Source organism: Phycodurus eques, chromosome 9 (assembly GCF_024500275.1).
Source record: "Phycodurus eques isolate BA_2022a chromosome 9, UOR_Pequ_1.1, whole genome shotgun sequence".
Lineage (NCBI taxonomy): Eukaryota > Metazoa > Chordata > Actinopteri > Syngnathiformes > Syngnathidae > Phycodurus > Phycodurus eques.
The window spans coordinates 21,906,582-21,934,220 of record NC_084533.1 but is presented as its reverse complement, the minus strand read 5'-3'; the positions used below and the strand labels follow the sequence as shown (position 1 = coordinate 21,934,220).

The following is a 27,639-nucleotide window of genomic DNA, read 5'->3' as shown; positions in this document are numbered from 1 at the left end:
ATGGCGCCCTTCCCTGGAAGTGCCACGCGGGTTTCAGCCAATCACAGCGCGCCGTTCAAGTCGCCCGTTGGCCCAACTTTGGTGCTCTTTCCACCGCCTGTTTTCACTTTTATTGACTTGAGCTCGCCAACGTCGTCTCTTCGCCGCCTGTTTTCGCGATGCTGCCGGACCGAGGGGGCCTCATTCCGCTCCATGTTCGGACTCGGGGTCGCGCGAGACCGTGGTGAGGTGGAAAAGGGCGAGAAGGACGAGGAAAAGATGTATGGATGGCGTGTGTCCATGGCGGTGACGCTGGGCCTGCTTTGGTACTTCACCGACTCCGGACGAGCTCTCGCTCAGTATTTTGTCTGTTTCTTCTTTTTTTGCCTTTCCACGCCGCTTTTGCTGGCCGACAGCGGCCGGGAGAGCAGCACGCAAACCGACGAGGACGCCCTCCAGGTGAACGAATACAAATACTTGATTAAAGGAGAGACTTACAGAGGTGGCAAAAGTTCTCATAAGCTATACTGGTAAAGGCAGAAATACTCGGTCAACTCCTGTACTTGATATATAATAATAATAATAATAATAGTAATAATTAAAAAAAAGTTGGCTAAAGACTCTGAAAAGTAGTATTTTTTTTAACTGTCAGTTCTATAGAATACCCTCCTAATATGACATGATAACTTGGCACAACAAGGAGAAAAAAACTGCACGCAATATAGTTTCCCTCTTTTATGAGTGGACTGTATATTTGTGCTCGAACTGAGAAGAGAAAATATTTTATTTTATCTAGAAATGTATTACTTTAAATGCAATTAACAACGGAAATGGGGAAAAAGAACCCGTTTTCTGTTTAAAACTTTATATACCATATTATATACTTTTTGAAACCTGAAAGGAGTTTAGAAAGCTCTAGCTTCAGACCTTTTGTTTTATTTTTGACTATTGCATTTTTCATTTTTTTTTTTGTCATTGAAAAAAAATGGATCAATAATAAATAAAATCACATGCACAAAAAAGGTCACTAGAAAGCTTATCAAAACGTGTCCCCGTTGCTTTGCTAATGTGGTGAACTGACTAAAAAAGACAACAACAACAACAAAAAGCAAAAATACACCTTAGTTGTATGTTTGTCAGATGAGACATTTTTGAGAAGCTAGTGGTGTTTTAGGCAGGAACAAGATATAACACGTTTGCCACGAATCATTCTTATAGCTGAGAACATTAAATTATTCTCTTAAATATGGTCACGGATGGGGAATGTCTTGCTTCTCCGAATGTGTTGCTGTCATTGTCGGTGCTTCCTGGTGAGCATTCCCCCGTGCTGCTGCTGTCTCCGACCGTCTTGCCGTATTTTAGTCCCCAAGATCTCAATCAATCAAGATTTCTTACCTCTTTTTTTTGCATCTTGTCATTCGCTGAGAAACAAACCCATTTTAACAAAGGAGTCGAAAATACAAATCCGTAAAAGTAAAAAAAGTCATCAGAAAAATAAATACTCTTGTAAAGTACAGACATCTGACAAATCTATTTGAGTATTTTACACCACTGTACTCAAAACAGGTCTTTGTGAAAATGTCAAATCGTTAGCCAAATAGCATAGTTGCCTAAGTCATTTTTGAACATTTTGGGAAAACAAGAAAAACACAACAAATTTGGCATACAAGAAAAGTCCAATTGCCTCCATTCAACGTTTGTGGCTTACCATGACATGGAGGACTGACAATCTGAGAAAAAAAAAAAATCATTTTTAAAATCACATTTGTATGTTTTTATTGATATTGTGTCAGTAAGTTAAAAAATGGCTTTCCAGGGGTGTCAAACTCATTTTTGTCGCGGGCCATATTGTAGTTACAGTTTCCCACAGAGGGCCGTTGTGACTGTGAAACCATAAAAATCTTTAAATCGCCTCATCATATTTACACGAAATTTATGAACTAGTTTTGGAATCGGAAATCAAGGGTAATGGGGTTTTCAACTATTTTTGGTAACACAAAAATGCTTGCAGTATCTCAACACGATCATTTATGATCTATGACTGTTTGAAATTTCGGTGCAGATTTTAACAAGAATCATGGAAGTTGACACACATGATTTGCCTTCGCAGACCACATAAAATCAAGTGGCGGGCCGGATCTGGCCCCCGGGCCTTGAGATTGACACCTGTGGCTTAGACAATTATGCTATTAGGCTAGCGAAACGTTGAAGTGCTGTTCAGTTCAGGGCGCTCACGACTTTCGTTGTCTTCCACAGGAGACTCTTGATGAGCACTTTAGTAGCGACTTAACTGCAGAAGGTAATGACAACGACACTGGGGGCTCCTTGGGGTGCCACTATCCTCGTGCCAAAAGATCTCTTCAGCAAGGTGGGTGCGTTCACGCAGTGTTTCCCAACATTTACTGAGCATGGCAAGTAGTACATATACAGAAATAACGATCTTGTCTCACTTCACACACAAGTGTTCTTACTCAGTGGTTGGAAATCTTTGTTTCAATGAATGATAAAGTATCTTGATAAATGCGGTGGTGTCACAAAGCCTTCTAGTTGTTATGGTAGCCAATGCAGTGTTGTGTTGTGACTTGACACAGTATACTGTGAGGAGGTCACGTTACATTCAATTAGGAGGGGCATCCTGGCAAGGGAAAGGGAGGGAAACCCGAAACCCCACCCACCAAAAAGATGGATCTTACTCAAGTATGAGGCAGAACGGGAAGTAACATGTCTGCTTTGCATGCTTCTCTGACGTGTTTCCAAACCGCCTTTAATCAACGTCTCTTCACGACTCGTTTGCAGAGCACGTCGTAACTAAGAATGCGAAATAATGGCGCTTGTAACCACGATTAGTGTACTTGTAAAACCATGACACTTGTCATTGTAACTTCCCCCCCCCACATGACGTATTTATCCACACATTGTGTGTGTGTAGGATTAGAATTTACAGGGAAATGTTAACAAACTCAACTTTAGTTTCATCCATGAATTTTTCTACAGCCAGACAACAATTTGTATTTGTATTTTAATTTGTATTTTTTTTTTAAACATTCTGAAAATTATTCATATGTATTGCACTGTTTAAATGATCCCATAAACTTTTACAAGAATAAAGAAGAGCATTCCAGTCACCTATACTTTTGGGAAATGCTTGTACTGCACCAAGAGTGTGTGGAAGTTTGATCATAATATAAAATCATATTCAAAATGGCACGTAGCCATCAGTTTTCTGTGGTGCTTGTCCTCATTAGGGTTCACGGGTGAGCTGAAAGCTGTCCTAGCCGACTTTGGGCGGGAGGCCGGGGTACACCCTGGACAGGTCGCCAGCCAATTAAAGGCCACAGTAAACAAACATTCACACACACATTCACACTTACCTAACATGCATGTGGAACATGGGAGGAAGCCGGACTACCCAGAGAAAACCCACGCAAGCACAGGGAGAACATGCAAACTTCACGAATAAAAAGTTTGCACAAGGTCAAATTGAGTTCACCTGGAAAGGTTAGCGTGCATTTTAGGGTCATCCTGAAATTTTACCCAATATCCAGATTTTTATTTTTTTTTGTGAGTCGTGTACGTTCCATTGAATTTCCGGGTGCGTTTCATCTCCGCAGTGTTCCAGTGCGCTTATGCTCGGCTGGTGTTGCCGTGGTACGACGTTCCTGAGCCGTGCGAGCGCCAGCCCCTGCACCAGGCGCTCAGCAGGGAGTTTGACTTCGTCATCGACAGCGTTATCCAACACACGCGGGACTTGGACGTCTGTCAAGCAGTGGTGGGCTCCATTCGTATTCTGACGCAGCACTTGCATGACGCAAAGCACCCCGACAGGTGAATAGAACCCCGGAAGTACAATTCTGGTGTGTGTTTTTCATGTGTGTGTTTGTGTGTATCTATGTTGTAGGTTATCAGTGGTCTTTAGCTAAAGATATGACAATAAAGGTAATATTTGTTGTAGGGATGTCCCGATACAAGTTTTCCAGTTCCGCACAAATCATACATAGTTATTTTGTAGTATGAAATGTTAGAGACGGCTTCAATTAAGTGACATTACTCAGAGAACAATAGTCAGCAACAGTAGGTATGAGAAAAACGGACCCATTTATCATCAACCAATGGTTGACATGAAGTTTAATTTTAAACATAAGAATGTACTACAATTGAATACAGTAAAAACAATTAATGAGACAATCCTGAAAATAACCTTAAATAAAACCAACAAAAACTAAAACATATATTTAAATTGAAAAATAACCAGTTTAACTTCAACATAAGCATAATCTACAATTAGATCATAAAAAATAAATTAGAAGACCATGACATTGCCATTTGCAAAATGTTTTTGCAAATGCCCTCTAAAAGGTTTTATATTGTATTTGCCTTTTGATGCCACAAGGTGGTGGCAAATCACTACTGTAAGTTTTCAACTCACTTCAACTTAGTCCCTTGGCATTAAGATGCCACGAGTTGGAGCCAAAGCAATATATATTTTTATATACACATTTTCAGCAAATAATGGAGGATAGGCTCCCCCCAAAATCCGAATGAATCTGTGAGTAGCAAATCATGAATTTTCAAGGGAAAAACTCCATTTGTTCACCTATCTACTCCAGCGACGTATCGTAACTTTTCACTACTACTACTCATCATTATTATTTCAGTATATATAAATTTTTGTTTGGTGGAGTGCTGTGACATTTGTCTAATGTAAAATAACTGCCCTCGCTCAATAAAGGCTCGGAAACACTGCTCAATAGAGAATTGTGCTACAAATCCGTACAAATTAACATTTTATTTGCAGCTTGCAGTGTTCGAGGCTGCGCATTATTTTGGCGAAGAAAAAAAAACCAAATCCTCCAATTATTGCTGCCTCAGCTGCTCTTTGCTCTCAATAACGTGCCTATAAATACCTCTGGATGTTTTACCGTTCATGAATAATTTACAGCGCTTTATTGGATTTTACCTGCAGTCATGGCTGTTGTTCCTGCGAAAAGATGTTTAAAAAGTGGCCCGTTGACGATTTAGCACATGTGATTTTTCACCTCTGCAGTCATAAATAGCATTGCGGGGCAATTAATAATCCCGGGATGGTTTTCCTCTGCTCTTTTTTCTTTTTTTCTTGTCGTCAGGCAGCTTTTTTTGAGGTGCAGAGCTGAAGAGATCGCGCTGCTCCGAGAGCTCTCGGATGCTCTAGTACGTAACCTGCTTCCCGAGCAGCTGTGGGGCCAACAAGTCACCCGCTGTGCCTTGAGTGAGATCGTTGCCTTAAAGGGTAAGGAAGCATTCAAGGATGACAGGCTTACACAAGCGCCAGGAATTTTTTTACCCAAGCCCAGTGCAAAGTCATGACTTTTTTTATAATTTTTTTTTTTATTGCCGTTTGTTAACAGTTAGAAGGATTACACACTGTGACCACTTATGTTCAGTATGGAAAATTAACTTTTTAATGGCTTGTAAATTAAACCTATTTGCAGGTAATAGGGGCCAAGCCTTGTTGCGAAAAGTGAAAAAGGCAAGTAATTTACGCACCCCCTAAAAATGTTTATAATTGCCTATGTACATTTTCAAAGCAGTTCTCCAAATTGCACGTTGTTTTATCGCATTTTGGCTCATCTTTTAAGACCCACAGAATATGTTGTTCTTTAAAAATATAAGTACCGACCCTACCAAAAGAAAGAGTAGACTCTCTCCTTTAACCTGAAATAAGTTTCTTTTACTAATCAGTAGTTGAAAATGGGCTGATCTCTGACCAAAAAGGGGAGAGAAGTTTTTTAAAATTGTTTTTTTTTTTTTTGTGAATTGTACATTTTTCAGAACAGTGTCTTTAATGCAATGTTTTGCTTTTGTGACATCTAAAACTATAAAACAAGAAAAACAAGGCTGAGAGAGGAGGTTTGATGGCCATGTCATATATTTATAGATGCAGTATACGTACAACTAGGAAAACCGCTGTGAGCAACGCCGGCTAACCACACGGCTCGAGTTGAATGTCAATGTTTTTTTCACGTGGTGTTATTCACTCTGAACTTCGTCATTTTTTTCTCATAATCGCGACACGCATTCTACTACCTACGTGACATACTGATTATACTAGAGGTGCAACGATTAATCGCAAATAATCGATTCTGAAATTAATTGACCACTATTTTGATAACCATTTAATTGTTTAGAGACCTTGTTTAACTAAAAAATATTCAAAATCCTCGGATTTTCAGCCTCTCAACAGTAAATAAAATCAGATTTCTGTAGTCCTCCATGAAAGCAGACTGATTATATTTGGGTTGAATGAAAATAAGACATTTGCAAACATCTGCTTTAATTATGGAAAACAATGACCAATATTTTTGCCGACTTTCTAACGGATGTTATGGACCAAACCAGCAACTGAATTATTGTATAATCATTTTTCTGCACTGTCAATTAAAAATAGTCATGTTTTTGAATAAAGGGATGGAAGTTAAAAAATATTTTTGTATCCAATTCATCAGTTAATTGAAAAAATGATCGGCAGAGTAATCAATTATTAAAATATTCGTTAGTTGCATCCCTAGTTTATACCATGCATATATACATACTCTATTGGAGTGTTAGGTGCCTTATTTTTTATAGTTTTATCGAAGTCCGTGTGCAGAGATTTATATTCTGCTTTTATGACTTCGTCTTAAAAAAAATATATATATAAACAACATCGTATCTTTAATCTTTTGCCAGGTTTTGCTATTGCAATGCATTTAAATTAAATGCCTTTCATGGCCATAATTGAAGAATTATCCCCCAAATGCAGGCCGCTTCTATTTTTGTTGGCATGCACCCAAAGAAGTATCGATGAAACATTTAATTCATATGCTGTATAATTGAGTTGGCAATATCACACAGCAATTTCCTCCAACATTAATGCGGTTTATGTCCGTAGTAATTAGCCACCGTACTTATGCAAGGACTTTGATTACTCTGAGGCACTTTAAAAAGAGATTTGTGTCACTTGTTTTCAACTGTACAATGCATTAGAAGGCTATAATATATTTATTATATATATGAGCATTTGAATTGTGTTCAACCCAAAAATAACAAACAGCCTTCAAACACATCTCACTTTTTTATTCCACACATAAACGATAAGACATATGATTAACTGTTGACTCAAGGAAACCACATTTGTTTTAAACTAGGAAACAGACAAAAGGGAGATTTCAAACTGACATGAATAAAAGTTATGACTGGAGGTTTGACATGTAGGTTTCATAATTCATCCTTTAGGGATGGGTGATTCATCGATTGTTGTCAATTCGTTCAAATTTTTTAAAAGATAAATGTTTTTTCTCGTCAAAAGCACATTCTGACTGACGTTCACTGCTTGCGCTGACAACGTGGGAGCAAACAGAAAATAGTAACTTTGAGGATACTATTGTACATCATCACTTTGAGGAGAGGAAACGACTCACACAATTTACCAAATAAGAAGCAACGCGTGCTTCCTTCGAGCTGTTTGTCACCCTCGGTCGAAGTTTATTGTAATGCTAACATAAAACAAGATAATTGAAAATTGTATATTTAAACATCAAAATGTTCAACCAAACCATATAATTTCATCTAACACAAGTTTGATAGCTTAATGCTAATGCAAAATGCCTTAGACGGGCTAACGGAAATTAGCATAGATAAACTGCGATTCTAAACCTTCAAACAACTACTGCTTTAACACTTACAGAGCAGCAATACATACAAACATAGCATAGAACAATACTCACAGGCATACGTTCTCTCTGCTCTGTGGAACCAATGACAATTACAGCAGCTTACTTGGGGACCTTCTCTGTCTCTTCTTGCTCTTAAACACTGCTGATCTCTTTAAGTAGAGCTCAGTGCTGCCTGGCATGTTGTGGCACAACGAGGTACTAAATCAAGGTGCGGAACTCTAAATTTTGACTCGCCTGCATTGTAAAATCCATTAGGGAAAAGAATCGCTTACATATCTACACTAAAGTGGAGGGTCACTGTGAAGTAACATTTTGTGCCTGTTTTTTTCCCCCCCCCCCCTTTTCCTCCCCCTTGAACCTCCTAGGCTTGTTTTGTCTTGCATTGGCACTCTTTGGAGAGTGCTCGTGTATCTAATGAAGTGTTGGTGACGGTGAGTGAGTGTTTTTATTTTATTTATTTATTTTCCCCCCCTTCCTCCTAAGGTCTTGGCCTGTTGGTGACATGGTTGTCTGACCCTGACAACCTGAACCAGCTGGTGGTGAGTCAGCTTGACAGCGTATCTGCTAAAGGTTCTACAGAGGAGCTGAGAGCCTCCGACCCAGAACGAGCCTCTCTGGACTCGCAGGAGGACGACAGCGCTCAAGTGTGAGTAGCCACCGTCACCCGGCGCACTGCTTGATTTCCCTGCATCGTTATGATCAGTAGCCGTGCGTGCGGGTGTGTGCTTGGTGCTGACTGCTTTGTCTCTGGTTTTGTAGGAACTTGGAGGGAGTGGAAGTTTCCACCAGCAGCCAGATTAAGGGCAAAGGCAAAGGTCTGTTTGACAGTGTGGGGCTGCACTTTATAAGCTTACGTCGATTATTCAATTAATTGTCGACAATTTTGATCGTCGACGTAATCGTGACTAGTCGATTAATCTTGGCAGCCCTAATAATTTATTGAAGATGAGTTGGGGTCCTCCTTAGCCTCCTCTGCTCAAAATTTCAAAATTAAGAGAAAAGTTTACATCTTTACTTACTTTTTCCACATTTCTTAACCGACTTCAAACCATTACAGCTTCAAGTCTCACATTTTACATTTCAACAATTACATTTCCACAGCATTTCAGTTCACCTTTAGCTCTTCAGCATTTACATACAATTTTACACCAATTGTATTCTCTAGTTTGACATAGGTTCAATTTAGATTTATGACGAACTGGTAATAAAAAGTACAAGAGCTTACTGTAGTGTTCTTAGTGTGGTGTTTGTGCCACATCCATTTTTTAAATATAAACTGGTACTCACATTGACATGCACGAAAGGAATTATTTTTACTATTCTAATAATAATTGAAGGCCTTCTTGTTGTTTCACGATGACTTGCATTTGTCTATCTGAAGTAGACAATCTGTGGTTGAGACTGTTTGTATTTGGTTTGTGTTCCGTGGCTCTTGTTTCAACCGCACTGTCCGCTAAGTGCTATTGTTTTGTGCCCAAGCACAGAATGATCCATTTCTTTTCCCACTGTCGCCTCGATATTTTCGTCTTGTCTCTGTTTAAAACAATGAGCCATTGTGCTTAAAATTTAGTTTGGTGTCGGCCATACGCAATCGCGTCACCTATTGCCGGGCTGCTACTGCACTCTCTCCACTTTCTTGTCACAGTATATATGCACCTGATTGGCTGCGTAACCCATGTGACTATGTGACCACATTTCAAGAAGTACACTGGTAATTGGCTGACTGGCCCACGTGGCAAGACAATAAATACCGCATATTAGTGAACAGACAATTTCTCAATAGACAGTGTTACTGTGAGCGTAGCATGATTATTGCTGCAGCCATAATAGCATTAGGGAGGTACGTGAATGTAAACATTGGATGAACAGGGATGGAAATGAACGGTAATATATGATTTGAAGATGTCTTTTTCACAAAAACCTGTTGGTAAACGCACAGAAATGGCCAAAGCCTATCGAGGACTCAGCCAGCAAGAAAAATAGCTCTTTGTTCTCCAGCGTGTGCCTCTCTGATCCACCTGTACAGTGAACCTTACTGCAATACCGTGCGCTTTCCCACAATATCGCAATAATTATCGTACCGTAAGATTAATACCGTGATATAACCAAACCGTGAGATTTATCTATTGTTACATTCCTAACGCCTGATGATCTCCCACACCATAGTGTCACACCACAGTGGTTGGGAATCACTGATCTGAACATCTACAAAGTATAAGCACATGAACTCCTCCAAGTCATCTAATTTGACCATTTATTTGGCTCCAAAGCAAACGTGACCACGTTTGAATTGATATTGTGCTCTTAGCTACAAATCAATGTACCTGTCATGGTTGGATGATAATGATGGGCAAGTTGAATTTTTCTCCCGCTCCGACCTAGAGAAAAAGCACATTTCATTTGAGTGTTGTTTTCAAACCGGAGGAAGGGGGCGATATCAGGAAGAGCAGAGGGGATCATTATTATTCTCCGTATTGTGAGTGCAGGACCGGTTTAATCAGTTGCCGTGTGTTGTTGTCTTTATGACGTGTTTGTGCCAGTGGGCCTGACACATTTTAATTAGTTTCTCCGTTGTTTGTCCAAGCAGCTAATGTAAACTTATTTATTCGCCGTCCTCACGCCACCGCCCCTCAAACAGCATCAATGAGTGAATTAAATCAAATAATGGTACCGTAGTAATGAGCCTTGTGCATATTTATGCGACACCACGGCAAGTTTACATAATGTGGACAAACAAGTGCGCTAATAAGATGTATTTGTGCGCACATCATGAGCAAGTTGGATTATTTTATCAGGCGTCTTACTACAAAGTTGTTATGCGTTCAAACACGGCTTTATTGGTGTTGATTCTATCGAAGGTCGAGGTCGAATTCATTGTTTAATCACAACAGTATAAGCACGGGAGCTGCTTCTGGGTTTTCACTCACGTTACATACCGCTCCAAATATTATATAAACCTGCACAATCTGTTGATTTGCCTTTAAGATGATAATCCTAATGTTTTATTAACACATACAGCGATGAGAGCGCTTTCTAACATGAGAAATGTATTTAGCGATATTATTTTTGTACATTTGTTCCATTTATTTCATTACATAAAAGAAAAAAGCACATATGTTGACATGAAAATACAATTTGAATGAAAAGGAGCAGAGAGCGTCCCTTTTTCCAGGAAATATTTACATTTCACATTTTAAATGTCCCATTTCCCAAGGCAAAGCTATGTGGTTGTTTTAAATCTACATATAAGTAGTCTTTGTTTTATGTTTAGTTTGACAGTAAATATAATAATAGTACAATATCGAAGCATAAATCTAGTACTTTTCTTTTGGGATGAATCAAATGCTTGAAATGTCCTTTTCTGCAGTATATCTGTCCACGTTTTGTAGCGTCTGTGTCTTAACTGCTTCTGTCAGGCAACAAGTTGAAGGCGGGCTGGTCCAAATTTGTGGATAAGATGAAGACCAAGAAGGCCAAGAAGAAGAAGATGAAAAAGCTTGAGCGAGAGCTGGTGATGAGGATCATGGCGGCCCGGGGAGACGCATCCAACGAGGATGAGGCCAGCAGCAGGGAGGGCTCTGTGCACAGTCAGCATGACTCCGACCGGGTGAGGCTTCCCCGTCCTTCGCTCATTCCTTACTCCATTATCACTATATCGAGATTTTTATATCGTTGAGTATATGATTATTTAAAAAAATGATTAGGGAGAGGCGGCACGGTGGCCGACTGGTTAGAGCGTCAGCCTCACAAGTTCTGAGGACCCGGGTTCAATCCCCGGCCCTGCCTGTGTGGAGTTTGCATGTTCTCCCCGTGCCTGCGTGGGTTTTCTCCGGGCACTCCGGTTTCCTCCCACAGCCCCAAAACATGCATGAATTGGAGACTCTAAATTGCCCGTAGGCATGACTGTGAGTGCGAATGGTTGTTTGTTTGTATGTGCCCTGCGATTGGCTGGCAACCAGTTCAGGGTGTACCCCGCCTCCTGCCCGATGACAGCTGGGATAGGCTCCAGCACGCCCGCGACCCTCGTGAGGAGAAGCGGCTCAGAAAATGGATGGATGGATGATTAGGGAGATGGTAATGAGTGAATGATCCTAAACGCGACTGCGTTTTTATGTAGTGGACTACTGTATTTTAAAATTGGGTGCCGTGAATTACATTGCTGTCATATAATTACAGCGTACCAGGGGCATAGATTCTTTCCGAAGTGTACGTATGCACAAAAGGTGGAAATGGCGTACGACCCCAAAAAATCAGACCTAACAAACCGTGCGTGCGGAATCACAGTGCAGCTTAGTAAAGTGCGCACGTGGATCCCCCCGTGGAGTAAAGTGCGCACGTGGATCCCGCCCGCTGCACACCCAAATTCAACCAACTATGGCCAATTCAAAGCACCGCTTGAGTATAAAAGAGACATGATGGCCAATGCTTGTGGAAGGTGAATCATGACAGCAAGCGTCCAGAAATAAACAACAAACATGACAGGAAGGACAGGAGAAATAAAAAGTGGTCAGACTTGAAAGAAAATAAAAATAAAAAGAATTGCAGCCCTTCGACAGTGTTGCTGCTACTAAAGTGGAAGCAGGCGAATAACCGGCACACAGAGCGACACAAATATCTGAAATTCAAATGTTGCCGCACTGTGGCGAAAAGTCCCACGAATGTACTTCAGATGTACTGTACATCGGTGCCACTTAAAATGTGGTTAACTGACATTATTTTTTAGGAGGAGAAAATTACGTCACGTGACCACATTTTAATTATGTGCAATCGATGATCTAATTAAGGACTTTCTTTCACAGTCAGTGGTGGCGTAATTTCGCAAATGGAGACATCGGCGTGGCTGAGAGACAAAGCAGGAAAAGCACTGTTCAATCTTTTATTGCAAACAAAATACAAATACAATACACGTGTAAAAGCAAGCATTCCTCTCATTGGGACCTCAACTGTAGAGGAATATAGCGGTTGGTGCGTGCGCATATGGGGGCTGTATAGCATGTGCATATGCGGCGTTAAGTGAGGCCCTAATCAACATCAGCTGTTTAAGCTAAATGTGGTTTCCAAAATAATAATAAACAAAGCACTTGTCTCATTCACTGCTGTGGTGGTTTATTTTCGTCAACCGAAAAAGTTTTTAGTTTTTCAACGGTTAGGGTTTCGCCTAGTTCGTCTATGCATGTAACGTTTGCAAACCACTGTAATGACTAACCAATCCCTGTAGATGGTGGTGTTGCATCGCTTTGTGTTTGAGAGCAGCACAGCTTTTGGGTAGAAGATAAAGATAAGGTGGTGAAGCTCAGCTTGTCCCATTGATTATTAGGGAGAGAAATGGCTGCACGTTGGAAGTTGGACATGTTTAGGCAGCTCACACTTGAACAGAGTATGTGTATGTATGGTATAAACAGTATATTGCGATTTCGAGAAAAGATGACGCAGTTCATTGAGTCTATGACAAACGCCTTGTAAAAGAACCATGCGGTGAGTGAGTGTCACTCCCGGTGTGTTTCATCGTCGTATACCTGTAAATAAATGATTATTTTGCAATCAAAAGCCCTTTCTCAGTCTTGTTTTTGTTTTTTTTATTTTATGCTCATTTTTGTGCTGAGGTCAGACTGTTATCTTCTCAAATATTGGCTTGGGACACCCCTAATGCAAAGTACATGTCTTGGCTCGCTGGATATTGGGCACTATGTAGTGGATAGGGAGTGATTTCTTGAAACCGGGTCAGTTCATTGTTGATCTGTGGCCAAACCCCATTAGGAGGACAGCGATCTGGAGAACTACCTGACAAGCGTCCAAGAGGACATGATGGAATTCAAGCTGTCTTATGAAATGTGGCGCGTCGGCCGTTGGGCAGTCAGCATCCCTCATGTGAGTTCTAAATATCACTGACGGTCCGGAATGTCTTGCGGGGCCTGTTATTTGTCAGCAGAGGCTTTGTGAAAGCCTGTCCTTGGAAGCCCAGTTTGAGTCGGTGATTTTTATTTTATTTTTTCTCTTTCCCCCCTCCCCGTATGTTGCAGGCTGAGTGGGAAAATGAGGAGCTAATCTTCACGGTTCATCTGGAAGAGAGGGACAGCCCTGAAAACCTACAGTGGGACATCAAGAAGAAATACATGGATGTCATCTATTTCAGAAACAGGTGGCAGGTAAATTGGCATTACTACACAATCCACTTTTAACGCCAATCAAATCACTCTCTTTAAGCCAGTCATTTCAATCAAACCTCATTCTGCATTCATAAGTGTTTTAAAAGATGTAACTGTCATACAAGAGCACATCGTTTACATTTTTTCACAATTTCACAAAAGAGTTTTGAATAGCTGAGGATAGGTGTCATAGGAAAAAAAAAAAAACATACGGGTGAATTTGTGAATAGCAAACTGTAAAAAAGTGGGGCTTCACTGTACTACACTTTTTTTTTTTTTTTAACACCAAGTAGATCTCTATGTGAGCCAGTCATTTCAATAAAACCTCATGGTGTATTCAGGCCTGTTGGAAAAGGAAGAAATACAGCAAACCCCGGCATATTTGCGGTTTGGCATTTTTTGCGGAAAATTTCCTCCATAATTCGCTGAAAGACTCACCTACTCACTTCATTTGTCCTCGGTTCAAAGCCATGCCTTATATAAAAAATATTGATTTGGCGCAATCTGGTGGCATCTTGCTGCCACACAACTATGTTAAATTGAGAGGAGGAGCTTCATTTCGTCACGCCATGACCTTGTCTTATTGGAAAAAGTGCTTTGCTGCCAGCTTGTCATCTGTAGGAAATTACAAACCTTTTGCAGGGTGTCAATTACTATTGCCTTCTTTTCACACTGCATGTTGAATTGGTTTTAGCATTTTCATAAACTATTCTTTCCATTTTTCTGTGTGTTGCTCTCAGTTGGAAAAGTTTAGACATTCCGTCATGTGCATGTGTTGTTTTTTCCAGGACTCCACCAGCTTGCCCAGTATCTTGGAGGTCAATGAGCTGGAGGTCAGCAACGAGACCAAAGAAGAAGCAAAAGTTTCCGTGGAGCACTTCCTGCAGGTGGAAAAAAAAACCAATCCTGACACAAAAAGAACACTTGGATGTGTTCCTCCTGACTCAACATCTTGTTTTCCTTCCCAGGAATTAATATCTGACACTCTGATTGGGCACACACAACCGGTGTTCCAGTTCCTCTGTCCACTGGACAAGCTGCTGAATGAAGAGCAGCATTACGGAGGCGTGTGGGGCTTGCTGAGCGGCTTGGCTTACTTCCTCACTCCTGGACAAGAGGATGAAGAGGTAACATTGTATTTTGTTTTTAACGACAACGCTGGTTTAACCTTTGGTCCCTCATCAAATGTACTGTACTAAGCCTTTGGACACCTTTGTGGGGGGAAATGAACAAACAAACTGCTATAAATTCATTGTACAACAATATTTTTTTCTCCTTTGTTCCCCACAAATCACTAAGAGCAACTTATTTTATGTAGTTGATAGAGCACTTTTAAAAAAAAAAAAAAAAAAAACATCTCAAAGTGCTGCACATACAGTAAATAAAAATTAAACATAAAACAGTTAAACATAAAACTATTATTGTTATAACAATACATGATTATATAATTTATTAAAGCGATAAAAACTAAACAAAAAAACACTAAGAGAGCAAACTACCAAATAATGCTCTAAAGTTTCGGTGTGGGTGAAGTAATTTAACTAAAAATAAAGTAATTTAATGACAGTAAGTTAGCACCCATTATTTATGTCATGTTGTAATGTTGGTTTGACCTGACTGATTAGAATACACGATCTGACTAGAGCAGTGATTTCGAACCTTATGGAGCCAAGGAGCATATTTTATAACTGAAAAATCTCACGGCACACCAACAAAAAAAAATGTCACAAAAAGCGGATACATTAACTGTATTTACTTCCTGCCATCTAATAGAAGACCATTCATTTGTTCTGTCTGTCACTATGCCTCACTGGCATAAATAGAGGAACAAAGATACTTTATTTATTGTAAATAGATTTTTTTTTTTTAGCAATTAGGTACACATGTATATACAGTAAACGAAACAGGTCATTTAAATAGACACATTCCTCTATCATGTGATCGGCATCGAGTTTTTAAACTCGCTGATCAGTCATCGGCCGCAAAAATCCTGATCGTGTAAAGCCTACTCACAATGACTATTACTCCTGCTTAGTGGAATACCTTCTATTACAATACAATCTGCACAATCTCATGGGATCCAATACAAGAACTCCTCAAATTATGGCTTTGTAAAGACAGAGCACTTCTCTCGCAGTGCAACTCAAAAGTGAGCAATATTATCTTTTGCAAAGGCCAAAATTGTTATGCAGCGCTTGTATTGTCACTCATTATGTCCAAGTGTAGCCAATATGCATTGTTTGTGTCACACCGCCTTGCTCAGATGAACCGCACTTGAGTAACAAGACACTGTTCAATTTGTTCTGAAGAAGGGCTTTAGAAGGCTGCATCAAAGTAATATCAAGAGTTGCTCATGCATGGACAGTATTTTTCTACCAATTGGTGTATTGTTCCTATGAGACCTCACAACGAATGCACACAGTGAAGACGCTCCGAAGGAAATGTAGTGCAGAAAAAAGAGCAAATAAGCGGTCAAATTTAGTTGTGTCTGTAGGGGATACACAGTCCTTGATGTGTTTGCTCATTTAGTGTGCTATGTGGGAGAACTGCACTCAGCTGCTTACAGTAAGTAAAAATTGCTTGATCTCCAACTATGATACCCACATATTATATTATACATATTTGTGAGATGCAGTCATCCTCATAAAAATGCTGACATTTTTTTGTCATCAGATCGATTTTGCTCAAGAATAAATCAGCGTAATAGAAATTAGAATACGCACCCAAGAGACTGCCACTAAAATAGACCTACTGTAGTGTCATTTTTTAAAAATAATGAAGCATCAGTGCTTTACAAACAGATTGCCTTTTTCAATCAATTGTTTGAAAATGTACAGTAGACATGCTGTTTAAAGTGACACACTCATGTTACAAACTTTCTCCTATTGATATTATACAGTTCTACTAGTTAACATCCAGTGTTACACTAGTGGTGCACAGATGTCCAACCTCATTAGTAACATGAATTTGCCCTAATAGTACACCTAAGTGGTCTTACTAGTGTACAGAAATTGGTGGGGGGTCGGGGGGGGGGGCAACAAGTAAGACACAGTCAATTTACTAGTGCGCTGAATTGTCTTACTAGTGAGGACAAAGATCGTTCTAGTACATGGACCTCAAGCTGGATATCAAGGATATGGAATAAATGTTGAAATGGCTTGCCATAATGAAATGATGCGTCTGTTTTGCTCTACGCTGCTCAAGCCGAAGTTGATTATTTTCTTTCCAGAGCTCTACCCCGCCGACAGGAGCCTCTAAAGAAATCATCATGTCCACAGAAGGTTCGGAAAACTCCCTTGGCTCCACGGAGACGAGCTGTGCTGTTAGGACCGTTTCGCTTCCCACCGTTGTCATCTCCTCCTGCGAGACGCCCAAAGCAGACAATATGGAAACAGAAAAGGAGCCATCCTCATCTTTAAGCTCAGACTCTTCCGTTGGAAACTGTTGCCAGGACAAGGCGGAGGATTCTGACAATCCTTTAATGCACTTTAAAATGATCATCAGGGGACTAACCAGATCCAGATCGCAGGAGTCGCTGACTTCCACCAAAAACCAGAGCGACGAGGACCCGTCCCTGTCGGACTACGCGCCAACCTGCAGCCGCGAAGGAGGGAATCACGGGGAGGACGCCGCCAATGGGCCGTCGTGGTTGCATTTCAATGCCAGGTCATCCAGCCCTTTAACAATCAGGAGAGCACATTAAGAAAGCAAATACAGTGGTACCTTGAGATTCCCGACTTTCAAATGTGTCGAGAGACCAGCCGACTTTCTTTGAGATACGAGCGCTGTATGGTGGCAGTGAACTCAACTCGCTTCTCAACAAACAGCAGTTTTGCAGCTGTTGGGAAGATAGTGAACAAACTGTTTAATTCCACTCCAAGTTGAAGTTTACCGTGAAATCCAACATAAAACAAAGAGAATTACATGCTGTGTACTCAAAACCACCACATAGCTTAGCCTTTTGGTCTGCTAGCTTAATGCTAATGCTGCAACGGCTTGAAAACAAAAGGTACAACAACACATGTAGACAGACAGTATAACAGTACTCAGTCATATAGTAATATCAGTGCCATACTGATGAGCTAAGAGGAGTTTAGATGGCTCAATGAACAGTATATTTGTCTGTCTTACACTGCCCTCTATGTGGCCGTTAGAAAGAGCAGCACAATGGTCATTCAATTGATGCAGTGTGACAAAAACATGTTTCATTCTATTTGTTTCCAACGAGGGTTGGATTCCGCCAAGGCTGCCCTTTGTCACTAATTCTGTTCATTACCTTTATGAACAGAATTTCTGGGCGCAGCCGAGGCGTTTAGGAGGTCCGGTTTTGGTGACCCCAGAATTGCGTCTCTGCTTTTTGGAGATGTGGTTCTGTTAGCTTCATCAAGCCACGATCTTCAGCGCTCGCTGGTGCGGTTCGCAGACGAGTGGAAAGCGGCTGGGATGAAAATCAGCACCAACATATCTGAGGCTATGGTACTCAAAAATGGATGGATGCAATTCTATTTTCTTATATGGCGTGCTATTTTTCCTCATTAAAATACACAAGACGACAATTTTTGTTTTGTTTTATTTTTGGGGGGAAAGCTGGAGCGGATTAATGCCATTTGCAGACATTTCAAGGATAAAAGCGATTTGAGATTATGAACGTGGCCACAGAAAAACAATTACTTGTATCTCAAGGCACCACTGTTATTAAAAAAGGAAAAATGGAATGATCTCTGAGCTGGAAAAAAAAATGATGCTCTGTTTATTTTCCCATCAAGTACCATCTAAACCATTTGGTAGAGGCTCATATTTAAAAAAAAAACTTCGATCTTTGTTAGAACTACTCAAAGGAAATATAAAACATGAACTATTTTTGTATTGGTTTTTACAGGGCTAAGAAGGAGAAGACGAGCCCCAGGGTGTCGTGTGGCACCACCAAGTCCAAAGGGAAGGAGCAGGTGGTCGCGGCCAGGGGAGATGAGCCACCGTGCGCCCGGAGTCAAGGCACCTGGGAGCAGCTGGAGGCCACTAAAGCCATTTTTGATCTACTGAAAGAAATATCAGGTTTATTTGTACAGTAATCCCCCTTTTATGAGGCGAATAGCAAAAATCTCAGTCGACATGTATCACTTCAACATGGGGGTTTTGACCTCTCAACTTTTCAATGCGCGTCTATCAGTTAAATGTTTTTGTATGCAAAAGATGCAAATGGTGGGGGAGGGGGAGGGGGAGGGGGGGGGGCAGCAAATAGCTGTGGGTAGGTTCCTCAGGAAATAAAGGCAATTAGGTATATTCGTGAATGATGTACCACGAATATGCAGGGTTTACTTTACCCTCATGTACACCTCAAAGACACCGCCGGCGTCTGTTCAACTTTCAGCTATTTTTAGATACCTTGATGCAGATAATGTGGATGAATATTTTGTTCACCTCTGGCGACAAGTAACAGTTGGAAGTCAAACAGCATCAAGCTGTGCTGCCATAAATAAGTAAGTTTGCGTAGGCGTAATTGAGATGAGAACTTGGCGACACGCATCATAAACAGGCTCAAGACCCACCTTTTCAATTGATCTTTGAACTAAATATTTATTTTCTTTGATTTATTTTAGCGTCAATTTTCTTTACGTACTACTTTTATATTCTTAGGTCTGTTATTTACCGGTATGTTTTGTTCAGTTCAGCTTTTATATTTTTCGGTCTGTTATTTATTAGCAACGTGACAAGTGGCCACCCTCTTGGTTTAATTATCTGAAAAAATAAATAAATAAATAAATAATTAATAAATTCACGAAACAATTATTGATGACAAAAGTACATGGGCTCTTCTACTCCCCACACTGCTTTTTCTCATGAATAATTAAAGTAGAGATTTTTAGGGCGAGTGATGCAGTTAAAAACTTCATGTAAATTATTTCGCGGGACGTTTTAGAGAACACTTTGGAATTTTGGCCCTTACAAGCTTAATGGTAGATATTTTTTATTGAAACTTGTCAGTTTAATGGGGGGAAGGGTTCACGCAGTTAGAAGACGAAAGTTAAGTGTCGACTGTCGCCGTTGACATCTGAGAGGATGCCAAAGATGGAAAAACAAATTCAGCTTTTCCGGGCGAGTACTGACATTCCACCACAGTTTAGGATATTTCTTAGGCTCATACAAACTGACTGACCAAAAGGTCGGGAATCCTTGCGTTTGCATGCCCATAATTGAATGGAGAAACGAGCAGACGTGTCTGTGACGCACAGTACGTGTTCGCCTGTACGTTCACTTGCTACAGTTGTAGCTAAAAACATTGGAATCCCAGGGATGCCGGTTTTTAGCCATGAGTGTTTAAAATGACACATTTTGTAAATGTGTCTGACACATTCATACACTTTGACACATTAGTCTGACATGAAATCAGACTAACATTTTTCAGTTTTTCAGGCCAATTAGGATTACCAAAATGATTTGTATTTCCTAAATGCCACAATAATGAGATGATCTTTTTAAATATATGGACATAGACAATATAAATCACTCTAAATTTGCACTTTTTTGTAGACTGTTTTAAAAAAAACAAAAAACACATTAATAAACTGTTGTTTGAACATCCACGTTATAGCATGGGCACAAACGAACTGTAATAAAGTTTCCTGCAGAGTAAATCCAGTCTTAATATTCAATATATACTGTACACTAACGCTGTTGTTGTCTTCCTTCATAGGAAACTCCATTCTCATTAACATATTTGACGCCATTTTGAAGCCCGTCATGCCCATTTTGAAAAAGTGAGTGTGGTTTCCACTTCCTGCGTGTTGAGTGTCCCCTCTTGAGGGTGATGCTGTTTGTCTGTGCAGGAAAGTCAACTCCTTCTTGAACAAAATGAACCCGAGTGAGACGCAGATGGCGGCATACATCCAAACCCTGTGCGACAAAGCGTGGCCGCAGACCCCTGCGGCGACTTCTCCTCAGCCGCCACCTCGCACGGAGGATGAGAAAAGCGAAACCCGGGAGCGGGCGCACAACCTCATCAGCGCTCGATGTAGGCGCCTTGCTGTACTTCTGTGCGCTAGATCAGAAGTCTCACTGCCTGTGTTAGGGATTAGGGAATAAGTGAAAGAAAGGAAAGGAAATTTGCGTAATTGTAAACCGTCAAACAACTGCGACTTTAACACAAACAGAGCAGTAGCACAGTGCAATCAGACCATACAATACTCACAGGCGTATATCTGCTCTGTGGGAATGACTATCACTGCAGCTTAGTTGGGGACCTTCTGCTTTTATGCTGCAGCTCTTCCACTAGATCTCGGCGCTGCCGAGCATGGTGTGGCGCATGGTGGTACTACACTCAAGGCGCTCAACTATCAACAAAAATGTAACTACATTAGTGTAAGGTGAATGTTCGTAAGTAGTATTGAACACCCACGATATAAAGGGCGATTGAAAAGTAACTCCCTATTTTCAAACACTTATTTATTCATATGTTGGAATATGTTTCAATTTTTTGTGTGTGTGTTTCGTGATTAAAGGAGCAAGTCTATTCTACCAAACCAACAACTTTGGAAGAACTTGAAGGGCGAATACAAGAAGTTATGTCTTCCATCCCACAAGAGTTCCTTGTGAAATCAGTTAATGCAGTTCCCAGGCGGCTTGAGAAACTGGTGGCGCCCATCTCAAATTTTTAATAAAACTCCAAGCCAATACACTTTCTTCTCATGTTCATTTCTTGTAAGAATTATAGTTCAGAAACTTAAAAAATAGGGAGTTACTTTTCAATCATCCTGTAGTATGGGCGCATCAATATTGCTCTGCTCGTGAGCATGACTTGTGCACTACTTCTCAAGATGCATTGAGGGCACTACGAAGGCGATAACCAATAGTCACGACACATTTGAACAGCACTACGAAATGGCGAACTCGCTATATAGGACACTGTAAAATTGATAATGAGAGTTTTACCTGATCTTAATGTTCTCCGCTCCCTCCTGGTAGACTCGCACTATCTGGTCCTCAAGAAGACGGACATGGAGAATGTTTTTAACCTCTTCCAGGACGCTGAGAAAAACAAAGCACTCGTATATGTAAGTAACTGTGTTGTTTTTGACTGTGGGTTTGGGTTATAAACAAGGGTTAGGGATTAAAATTACAATTTGAAGATGCGTAGGTCTTTGGTTTCAAAGGAAGGTTTAGAGCCAAGGTTCCAGAATGGAGTTTCGAGACAGTATTTGGTATGAAAGTAGGGTATAAAGTCAGGGTTAGTATGAAATTAAAATGAATGAAGGAATTAACAAAGTTTCAGTTACAGGGTTTGGAACGTTGAGTGCAACGACGAATTGACAACTAGTCGGTTACCCCCCCCCCCCCCCCCCCCCCCCCCCCTTTTCAGATGCTCCTGTCATTCCTGCTGCGGGAATTGTTCCCCGACGACCATTCCCTAAATCGGAGTGCTGCTGCCCTGCAGAACGTGACCAACCTCATCGCCTGATCTGTGAATGTCTTTTTAATGCTGCTTTTTTATATATATATATATATATATATATATATATAATGTATAATTATTTATTAAACGCTCTGAAATGCCTTCAAATATTTCCAAGCTACGTCAGTGCCAGTCAGCACATTCTGATAATCTTTACCTCAAATTAAACAGGAATGTGACTTTTGCATCAAATTTGATTTTAATGCATAATCTCTCTTGGGGATTCCTGTTGTGACATGCCGATTGTTCAACTCAAAGAAGACATTTAATTTCTGTCACTTTTTAAAATTTCTTTTGATTATTATTTTTTTTTTGGTGTCACTTTTTCACACTTTAGTAGGTTGACTTTTTGTATCCTGATTGACAGGACTTATTTACACCAAGAGGTTTTGTCATGGTTACAAAGCACATATGCGGAAAACTTGAAAAATGTCAAATGTGAACTAAATTGACATGTCATTATTTTCATTGTTGTTTTAATAAAACAAAATTTCCATTTTCACTTTGCGGCTTGATGGTTCATTTTGACAGTGATGATGACAATGTGGTTGAAAGTGATTAAGCACATCAGGAGAAGGTCATTGTCACAGTTAAGTTGCAATCAAATTAGAATTTGAACCGCATACCTTACGCACATCACATTTCATTTGCGCCGCTGCCTTTGGTTTGGATGCGAGAAATTCCATTTGAAATGCCTCATAGTTGAACAGAAGAAACATGATTTATTTCGCACTTTTCACACCCATAGGCAATCCCTACCCAGGCGAAAAGTGGAACAAATGGTAAGAAAATACATGAAGTGAGCCAGTGTATGGAAGGGAGGGTAACAAAACAAAAGCATGCATAATAAATGAGCCGAGCATTAGCTCTTCTCAGTTTGTTCCGACGTTGCACAGATCCTACAGGCAATTTTGCAATTTTTTTCAGTCCTGGATTAGACAAATTCCTGGTTCAGTGCTGTCGTGTTCACACATTTTAATAATGGAAATGTACAAGAATTAATTGCAGGATTATTCTGATGCAGGTCACTGGAGGGAGATTACTAGAAAACAAGTCATCATTCAATTTTTATGACATTTTTTCAGGTAGAAAAAAAAATGCATACCATCTTAAAAAAAACAACGAAATATACTATATAATATAAAAAATCTTGTAATATGTCATAAAATTAACATTTAGAATTTTAAATGGATAAAAATATGGGAACTTATTTTTTTACAGGAACAAAAATGTTAAAATAAGTGATGTGTGTTGTTACATTTTTATTTTTAATTTATCATCAACATTTTGTCTTTTTTTGCAGTGCGCTGCATTTGTAAGCTTTAATTGAAGTAATTCAATTTGATAGTACTTCAACTATGAAACCCCATCATCATGATCATAATAATCACAATATGCTAAAGTTATATCTCCTGATAAATTAATCATATCCCCAGTGGTGTGTTATTTCTTAATGAAAAGGCACTTCTCGTTATCTGGCTCCGTGAATGACATTTCATGAGTTTGTATGTTAAATTACATACAGCACTAAAAAAAAATGACCATGGACTAAAAATGTGCACATGACTTTGAATTGGTGAATACATTCATCCATCCATTTTCGACATTTCTTGTCCTCGTTAGGGTGGCAGGTGAGCTGGACTCTATACCAGGTATGGTAACTGTGTTCAAGAGGGAACTTAAAACAGTCCGAAGAACTGTCCGTGTTTGCACAGGTCCCCACAGAAACACGCACCTCTTGTTCTGTTAAAAGTCATGGGGGGAATCTCGAAAGAGTGAAACAGTAGAAGAATGCAGTAATCATATGAGCAACTGAGAATTAGAGTGGGCCAAGTCCATTTTCATCATCTTTCAGATGAATACTGTTCTAAATTGAGGTTTAATTCCAATTATTAACATTAGAGGGGACACTCAGCACGTTTCCTGATTTATCAGCGCAACACTGGGCCAACTGCCATTTGTAAAATTCACCGGGCTTCACCTTGCCATCTAAAACATCTCAGAAAGTGAAATTCAAAGACTGATTGAGTTCTTTATCATCTTTCATGAAAGTGCCCAAATCAGAGTAAAACTGAAATTTCTGTAAAACAAAGTATCCAGAAAAAGTCATCATTGCCATATAAATCACCAAGATAAAAATCCCCATATGTTGTTGCAGTCATCCATCCATCCATCCATCCATTTTCTGTACCGCTAATCCTCACTATGGTCGCGGTCATAAAACCTTAAATTGCTCTCGTGCAAAATGGCAAAAATGGAGCTAGGCCACTCTATTTCTAAGTGGCTCAAAAGAACATCCTATAAGTTATACAGAGGTCAAAAATTGCCTTGACACAAGTTGTGAGATCTTCACCTGCAAAAATAATTTCCCCCAATGTAGTAAATAAAAATACACTTTCCCTTTTCACTGAAACTGATAATAATCCATTTATTAATGTTATACAGGCAGTTTTGGGTCAATTACCGTCCTTTTGGAAGTGTAGTTGGTTACCCTGTTGAAAATGTAATAGTAGTGTAACTACTTCAATTAACTTTCTCAAAATAATATACTGTAATCACACACATTAGCATTTTTACGAGGATGTTATTGTTAAAAATTGACGTTGCACATACAATGTGTGCTTGGAAAATGAATGAATGAATATGTTAGGGTTAAAAAGTTCAACTTTAGTGGAGGGAAGTTGCAGTTACCCCTCCACGCCTGCGAGTGGCGGTGTGGAGAAGATCAGCATCAAATGGACAAGCGAAGTACGAAGCCAACATGTCTGCCCCCTGAAGGAGAAAAACAGAAATAAAAACATTGTGACAGCACAGGACGACAAGCGGGTACGTCTTCTGCTTTAAACTGTCTTTTTAGTGCTGTCATCCACAGTCATTCTGCTATTTTAAAACGTCCGGCGTTGGCGCATTCATTCTGTTTGTGACATTGACGTGAGGCGCGTGACGTCCAATGTGTCTGAACCGAAGCGGCTTGTTGAGCTGGAAATGGTGGAAGCAATTCGTCGCCTATTTGTTGTCGTTCACAATCATTTGGGGTTTTGCACGGCACTTCGACAGCATTGGTGAATTATTTACTCACTCTGCTAACGCGTTGTATTTCTACAGCCATGTACTAGTACGCTCTTTGTCCTCACTGGTAAGAACTAGTAGCACTAGCACTAGTAGAACGACTATCGTTCACTAGTAGAGCAGCTATCTTACTAGTAACCCCCCCCCCCACTACTAGAGCTACTTTTAGCGTAGTAGTATGCAATTTATCCTCACAAAAAAAGCTGTTGTGCTGCATTAGAAACACTACTACCACTACGCACTAGTAGCTTCCTTATCAATATTGAATGAATACTCAAATGGCTTTCCATAAAGGCCATTTGAGTATTTATTTGATATCATGTAGTTTACTACTAAGGTTTAATTGCATATTAGTAGGCCAAAAGTGGCACTTGAAGTGGTAAGGAATGTTACGCGTTATGTTTGAAACTACACCACTTAAGAAGCTGATTTTGAGATCATTTTAAAGTGTTGTCATAGTCCTGCAAAACTGTTAGTTAAAAAAAACAACAACAACATATGTCCACCCAAAATAATGTTGTAGACACAGTCCGTGAGGATATGGAGAAACCTTTTGTGTGTGTGTGTGTGTATATATATATATGTGTGTATATATATATATATATATATATATACACTACACACACACACACACACACACATATATACAGTGACAGAGGTCAAACGTTTTCTGTAAGTTTTCACACACTGTTGCTGGTATTTTGGCCCATTCCTCCATGCAGATCTCCTCTTGAGCAGTGATGTTTTGGGGCTGTCGCTGGGCAACACAGACTTTCAACTCCCTCCAAAGATTTTCTATGTTCAATTATGCTTGTTGGCTATCATTATTTTGTCTCATTTTTGGCTTCTATGTCATGTCTTTAATTTTACTTTACAGCCGACTGCTCTTTTGTTGTTTTTCAAGGGAATGTGCTATCTTTTCACACCTTATCAAGATCCTTCTCAGTTCTGAAAAATGATCATAATGCCCCCCCCCCCCATTGACTTTGATTGCAGCAGATCTTTTATGAATACTGTCAAGGTGAGCAAATTAAATCCGAAAAGCAGCGGCAGCCTATTCATGTCGAGTGGCTGCGGAGGCTTCTTGACGGCGATCATTGAAAAGTTTATAGTAGCATTTAGAAGATTGGAAATTCACTGGGACGAGGCCAAAAATCACGGCGGTGACGCTTAAACGTGTGTCACTGGAGGATTTTGAATACTGTATATCTGTTATTGTATGCATTCAAGGCTTCTAAGTTGAATTTACTGAGTTGTGTGAATAACACTAACGCTCTGTGGAAACATGTTTTCTGGCAATGATAATTGCATACAGGGGACCTTGAACGCGGCACATCAAAATCCTTCTTCTTGAAGCCATTACGCAAGCCAGAGATCATAGCTGTTTTGCGAATTTGGCCCTCGTATGGGATGCCATTTGAGCATTTATTCTATCCTTGATTTAGCTTTAGAGGTCCATGTTATAGTAGCCTATGCTCTTTGTTTTCACAGTTCAGCACACTACTAGAATGGCTGTCTTACTTTTTAAACCACTAATGCCACATTTTGCCTGCTAGTATGCCTTACTAGTAAATTACTGTGCTGCACTAGAAACACGACGAGGCCCAACTAGAAGGCATGTGCAGGCCCCGACTGATATGGATTTTTCTTTTTTTTGAAGGAGTGGCATCAGATTTCAATTCCACTATTTGGCAGCAAAAAAATTCAGATAACCGATTAATTGGTGGAATAATTAAAACAAATATAATGAATAAAATAGCTTATTTTTTGGTCCCTTAAGGCTTATAACAGCAAAGATATGAATTAAAGGTAGAACATTTGAATGTTTTAAAATACTTTGTCCTTTATAATTTGCAACAGAGACAAACATGCAATAAAAAGCATTAACGGATGAATTTATCTTTTAGATTTAGGCCATAAATGTTTGTGGTATATACCGTAATTTCTCGTGTATAATGCGCAGCCATGTATAATGCACACCCCCAAAGTTGATCTCAAAATTGTAGAAAATCCTTCTACCTATGTATAATGCATTTTTACAACGCATGATTTTGCTTTTACCCATATGATCAAAACATGAAGAATTATCTGTATTTTGTTAGTTTTTTTCCAAAGAATTATTCGGAAGTTAAGCACTTGGTTTGAACACTTAATTATTTTTTTTAAATTTATTTGCTCTTATTCTGAAATTCACAGCCCTATTTTTATTTGGTAAATTAGAAAACACACAGGTGTGCTCATATGTTTGATTACCCAGGCAAAATTTATAAGATGGGTACAATTCTTTAAAGAAAACATGAAGGACCAG

The 27,639-nt window shown here is 39.8% G+C and overlaps 2 protein-coding genes across 2 annotated transcripts in view; both read left to right on the top strand.

Moving 5' to 3' along the window:
* si:rp71-46j2.7 (uncharacterized) lies at positions 1-22,499 on the top strand. Its single transcript, XM_061686596.1, has 17 exons — positions 1-438; positions 2,236-2,347; positions 3,591-3,804; positions 5,103-5,245; positions 8,154-8,316; positions 8,430-8,485; positions 11,087-11,277; positions 13,428-13,538; positions 13,691-13,816; positions 14,605-14,703; positions 14,785-14,943; positions 17,046-17,482; positions 18,696-18,868; positions 20,508-20,571; positions 20,641-20,825; positions 21,776-21,864; positions 22,170-22,499. Exons 1-17 carry the CDS (start codon positions 1-3, stop codon positions 22,266-22,268), a joined length of 2,859 nt encoding a protein of 952 aa, XP_061542580.1. The 3' UTR covers positions 22,269-22,499.
* Positions 22,500-24,999: 2,500 nt separating this feature from the next.
* The window catches only part of mrpl11 (mitochondrial ribosomal protein L11), a 63,147-nt gene continuing 60,507 nt past the window's right edge, over positions 25,000-27,639 (top strand). The window contains exon 1 of the mRNA XM_061686013.1: positions 25,000-25,088. The gene's annotated coding sequence lies outside the window, so the exon portion shown is untranslated. The remainder of the gene's footprint in view (positions 25,089-27,639) is intronic.

Excerpts from the sequence above, each read along its gene's own strand:
- si:rp71-46j2.7 (XM_061686596.1), top strand. The coding sequence starts at position 1 with ATGGCGCCCTTCCCTGGAAGTGCCACGCGGGTTTCAGCCAATCACAGC. Across the intron at positions 5,246-8,153 it reads TGAGATCGTTGCCTTAAAGG|GTCTTGGCCTGTTGGTGACA; the intron begins GTAAGGAAGCAT and ends CTTCCTCCTAAG. Across the intron at positions 8,317-8,429 it reads GAGGACGACAGCGCTCAAGT|GAACTTGGAGGGAGTGGAAG; the intron begins GTGAGTAGCCAC and ends CTGGTTTTGTAG.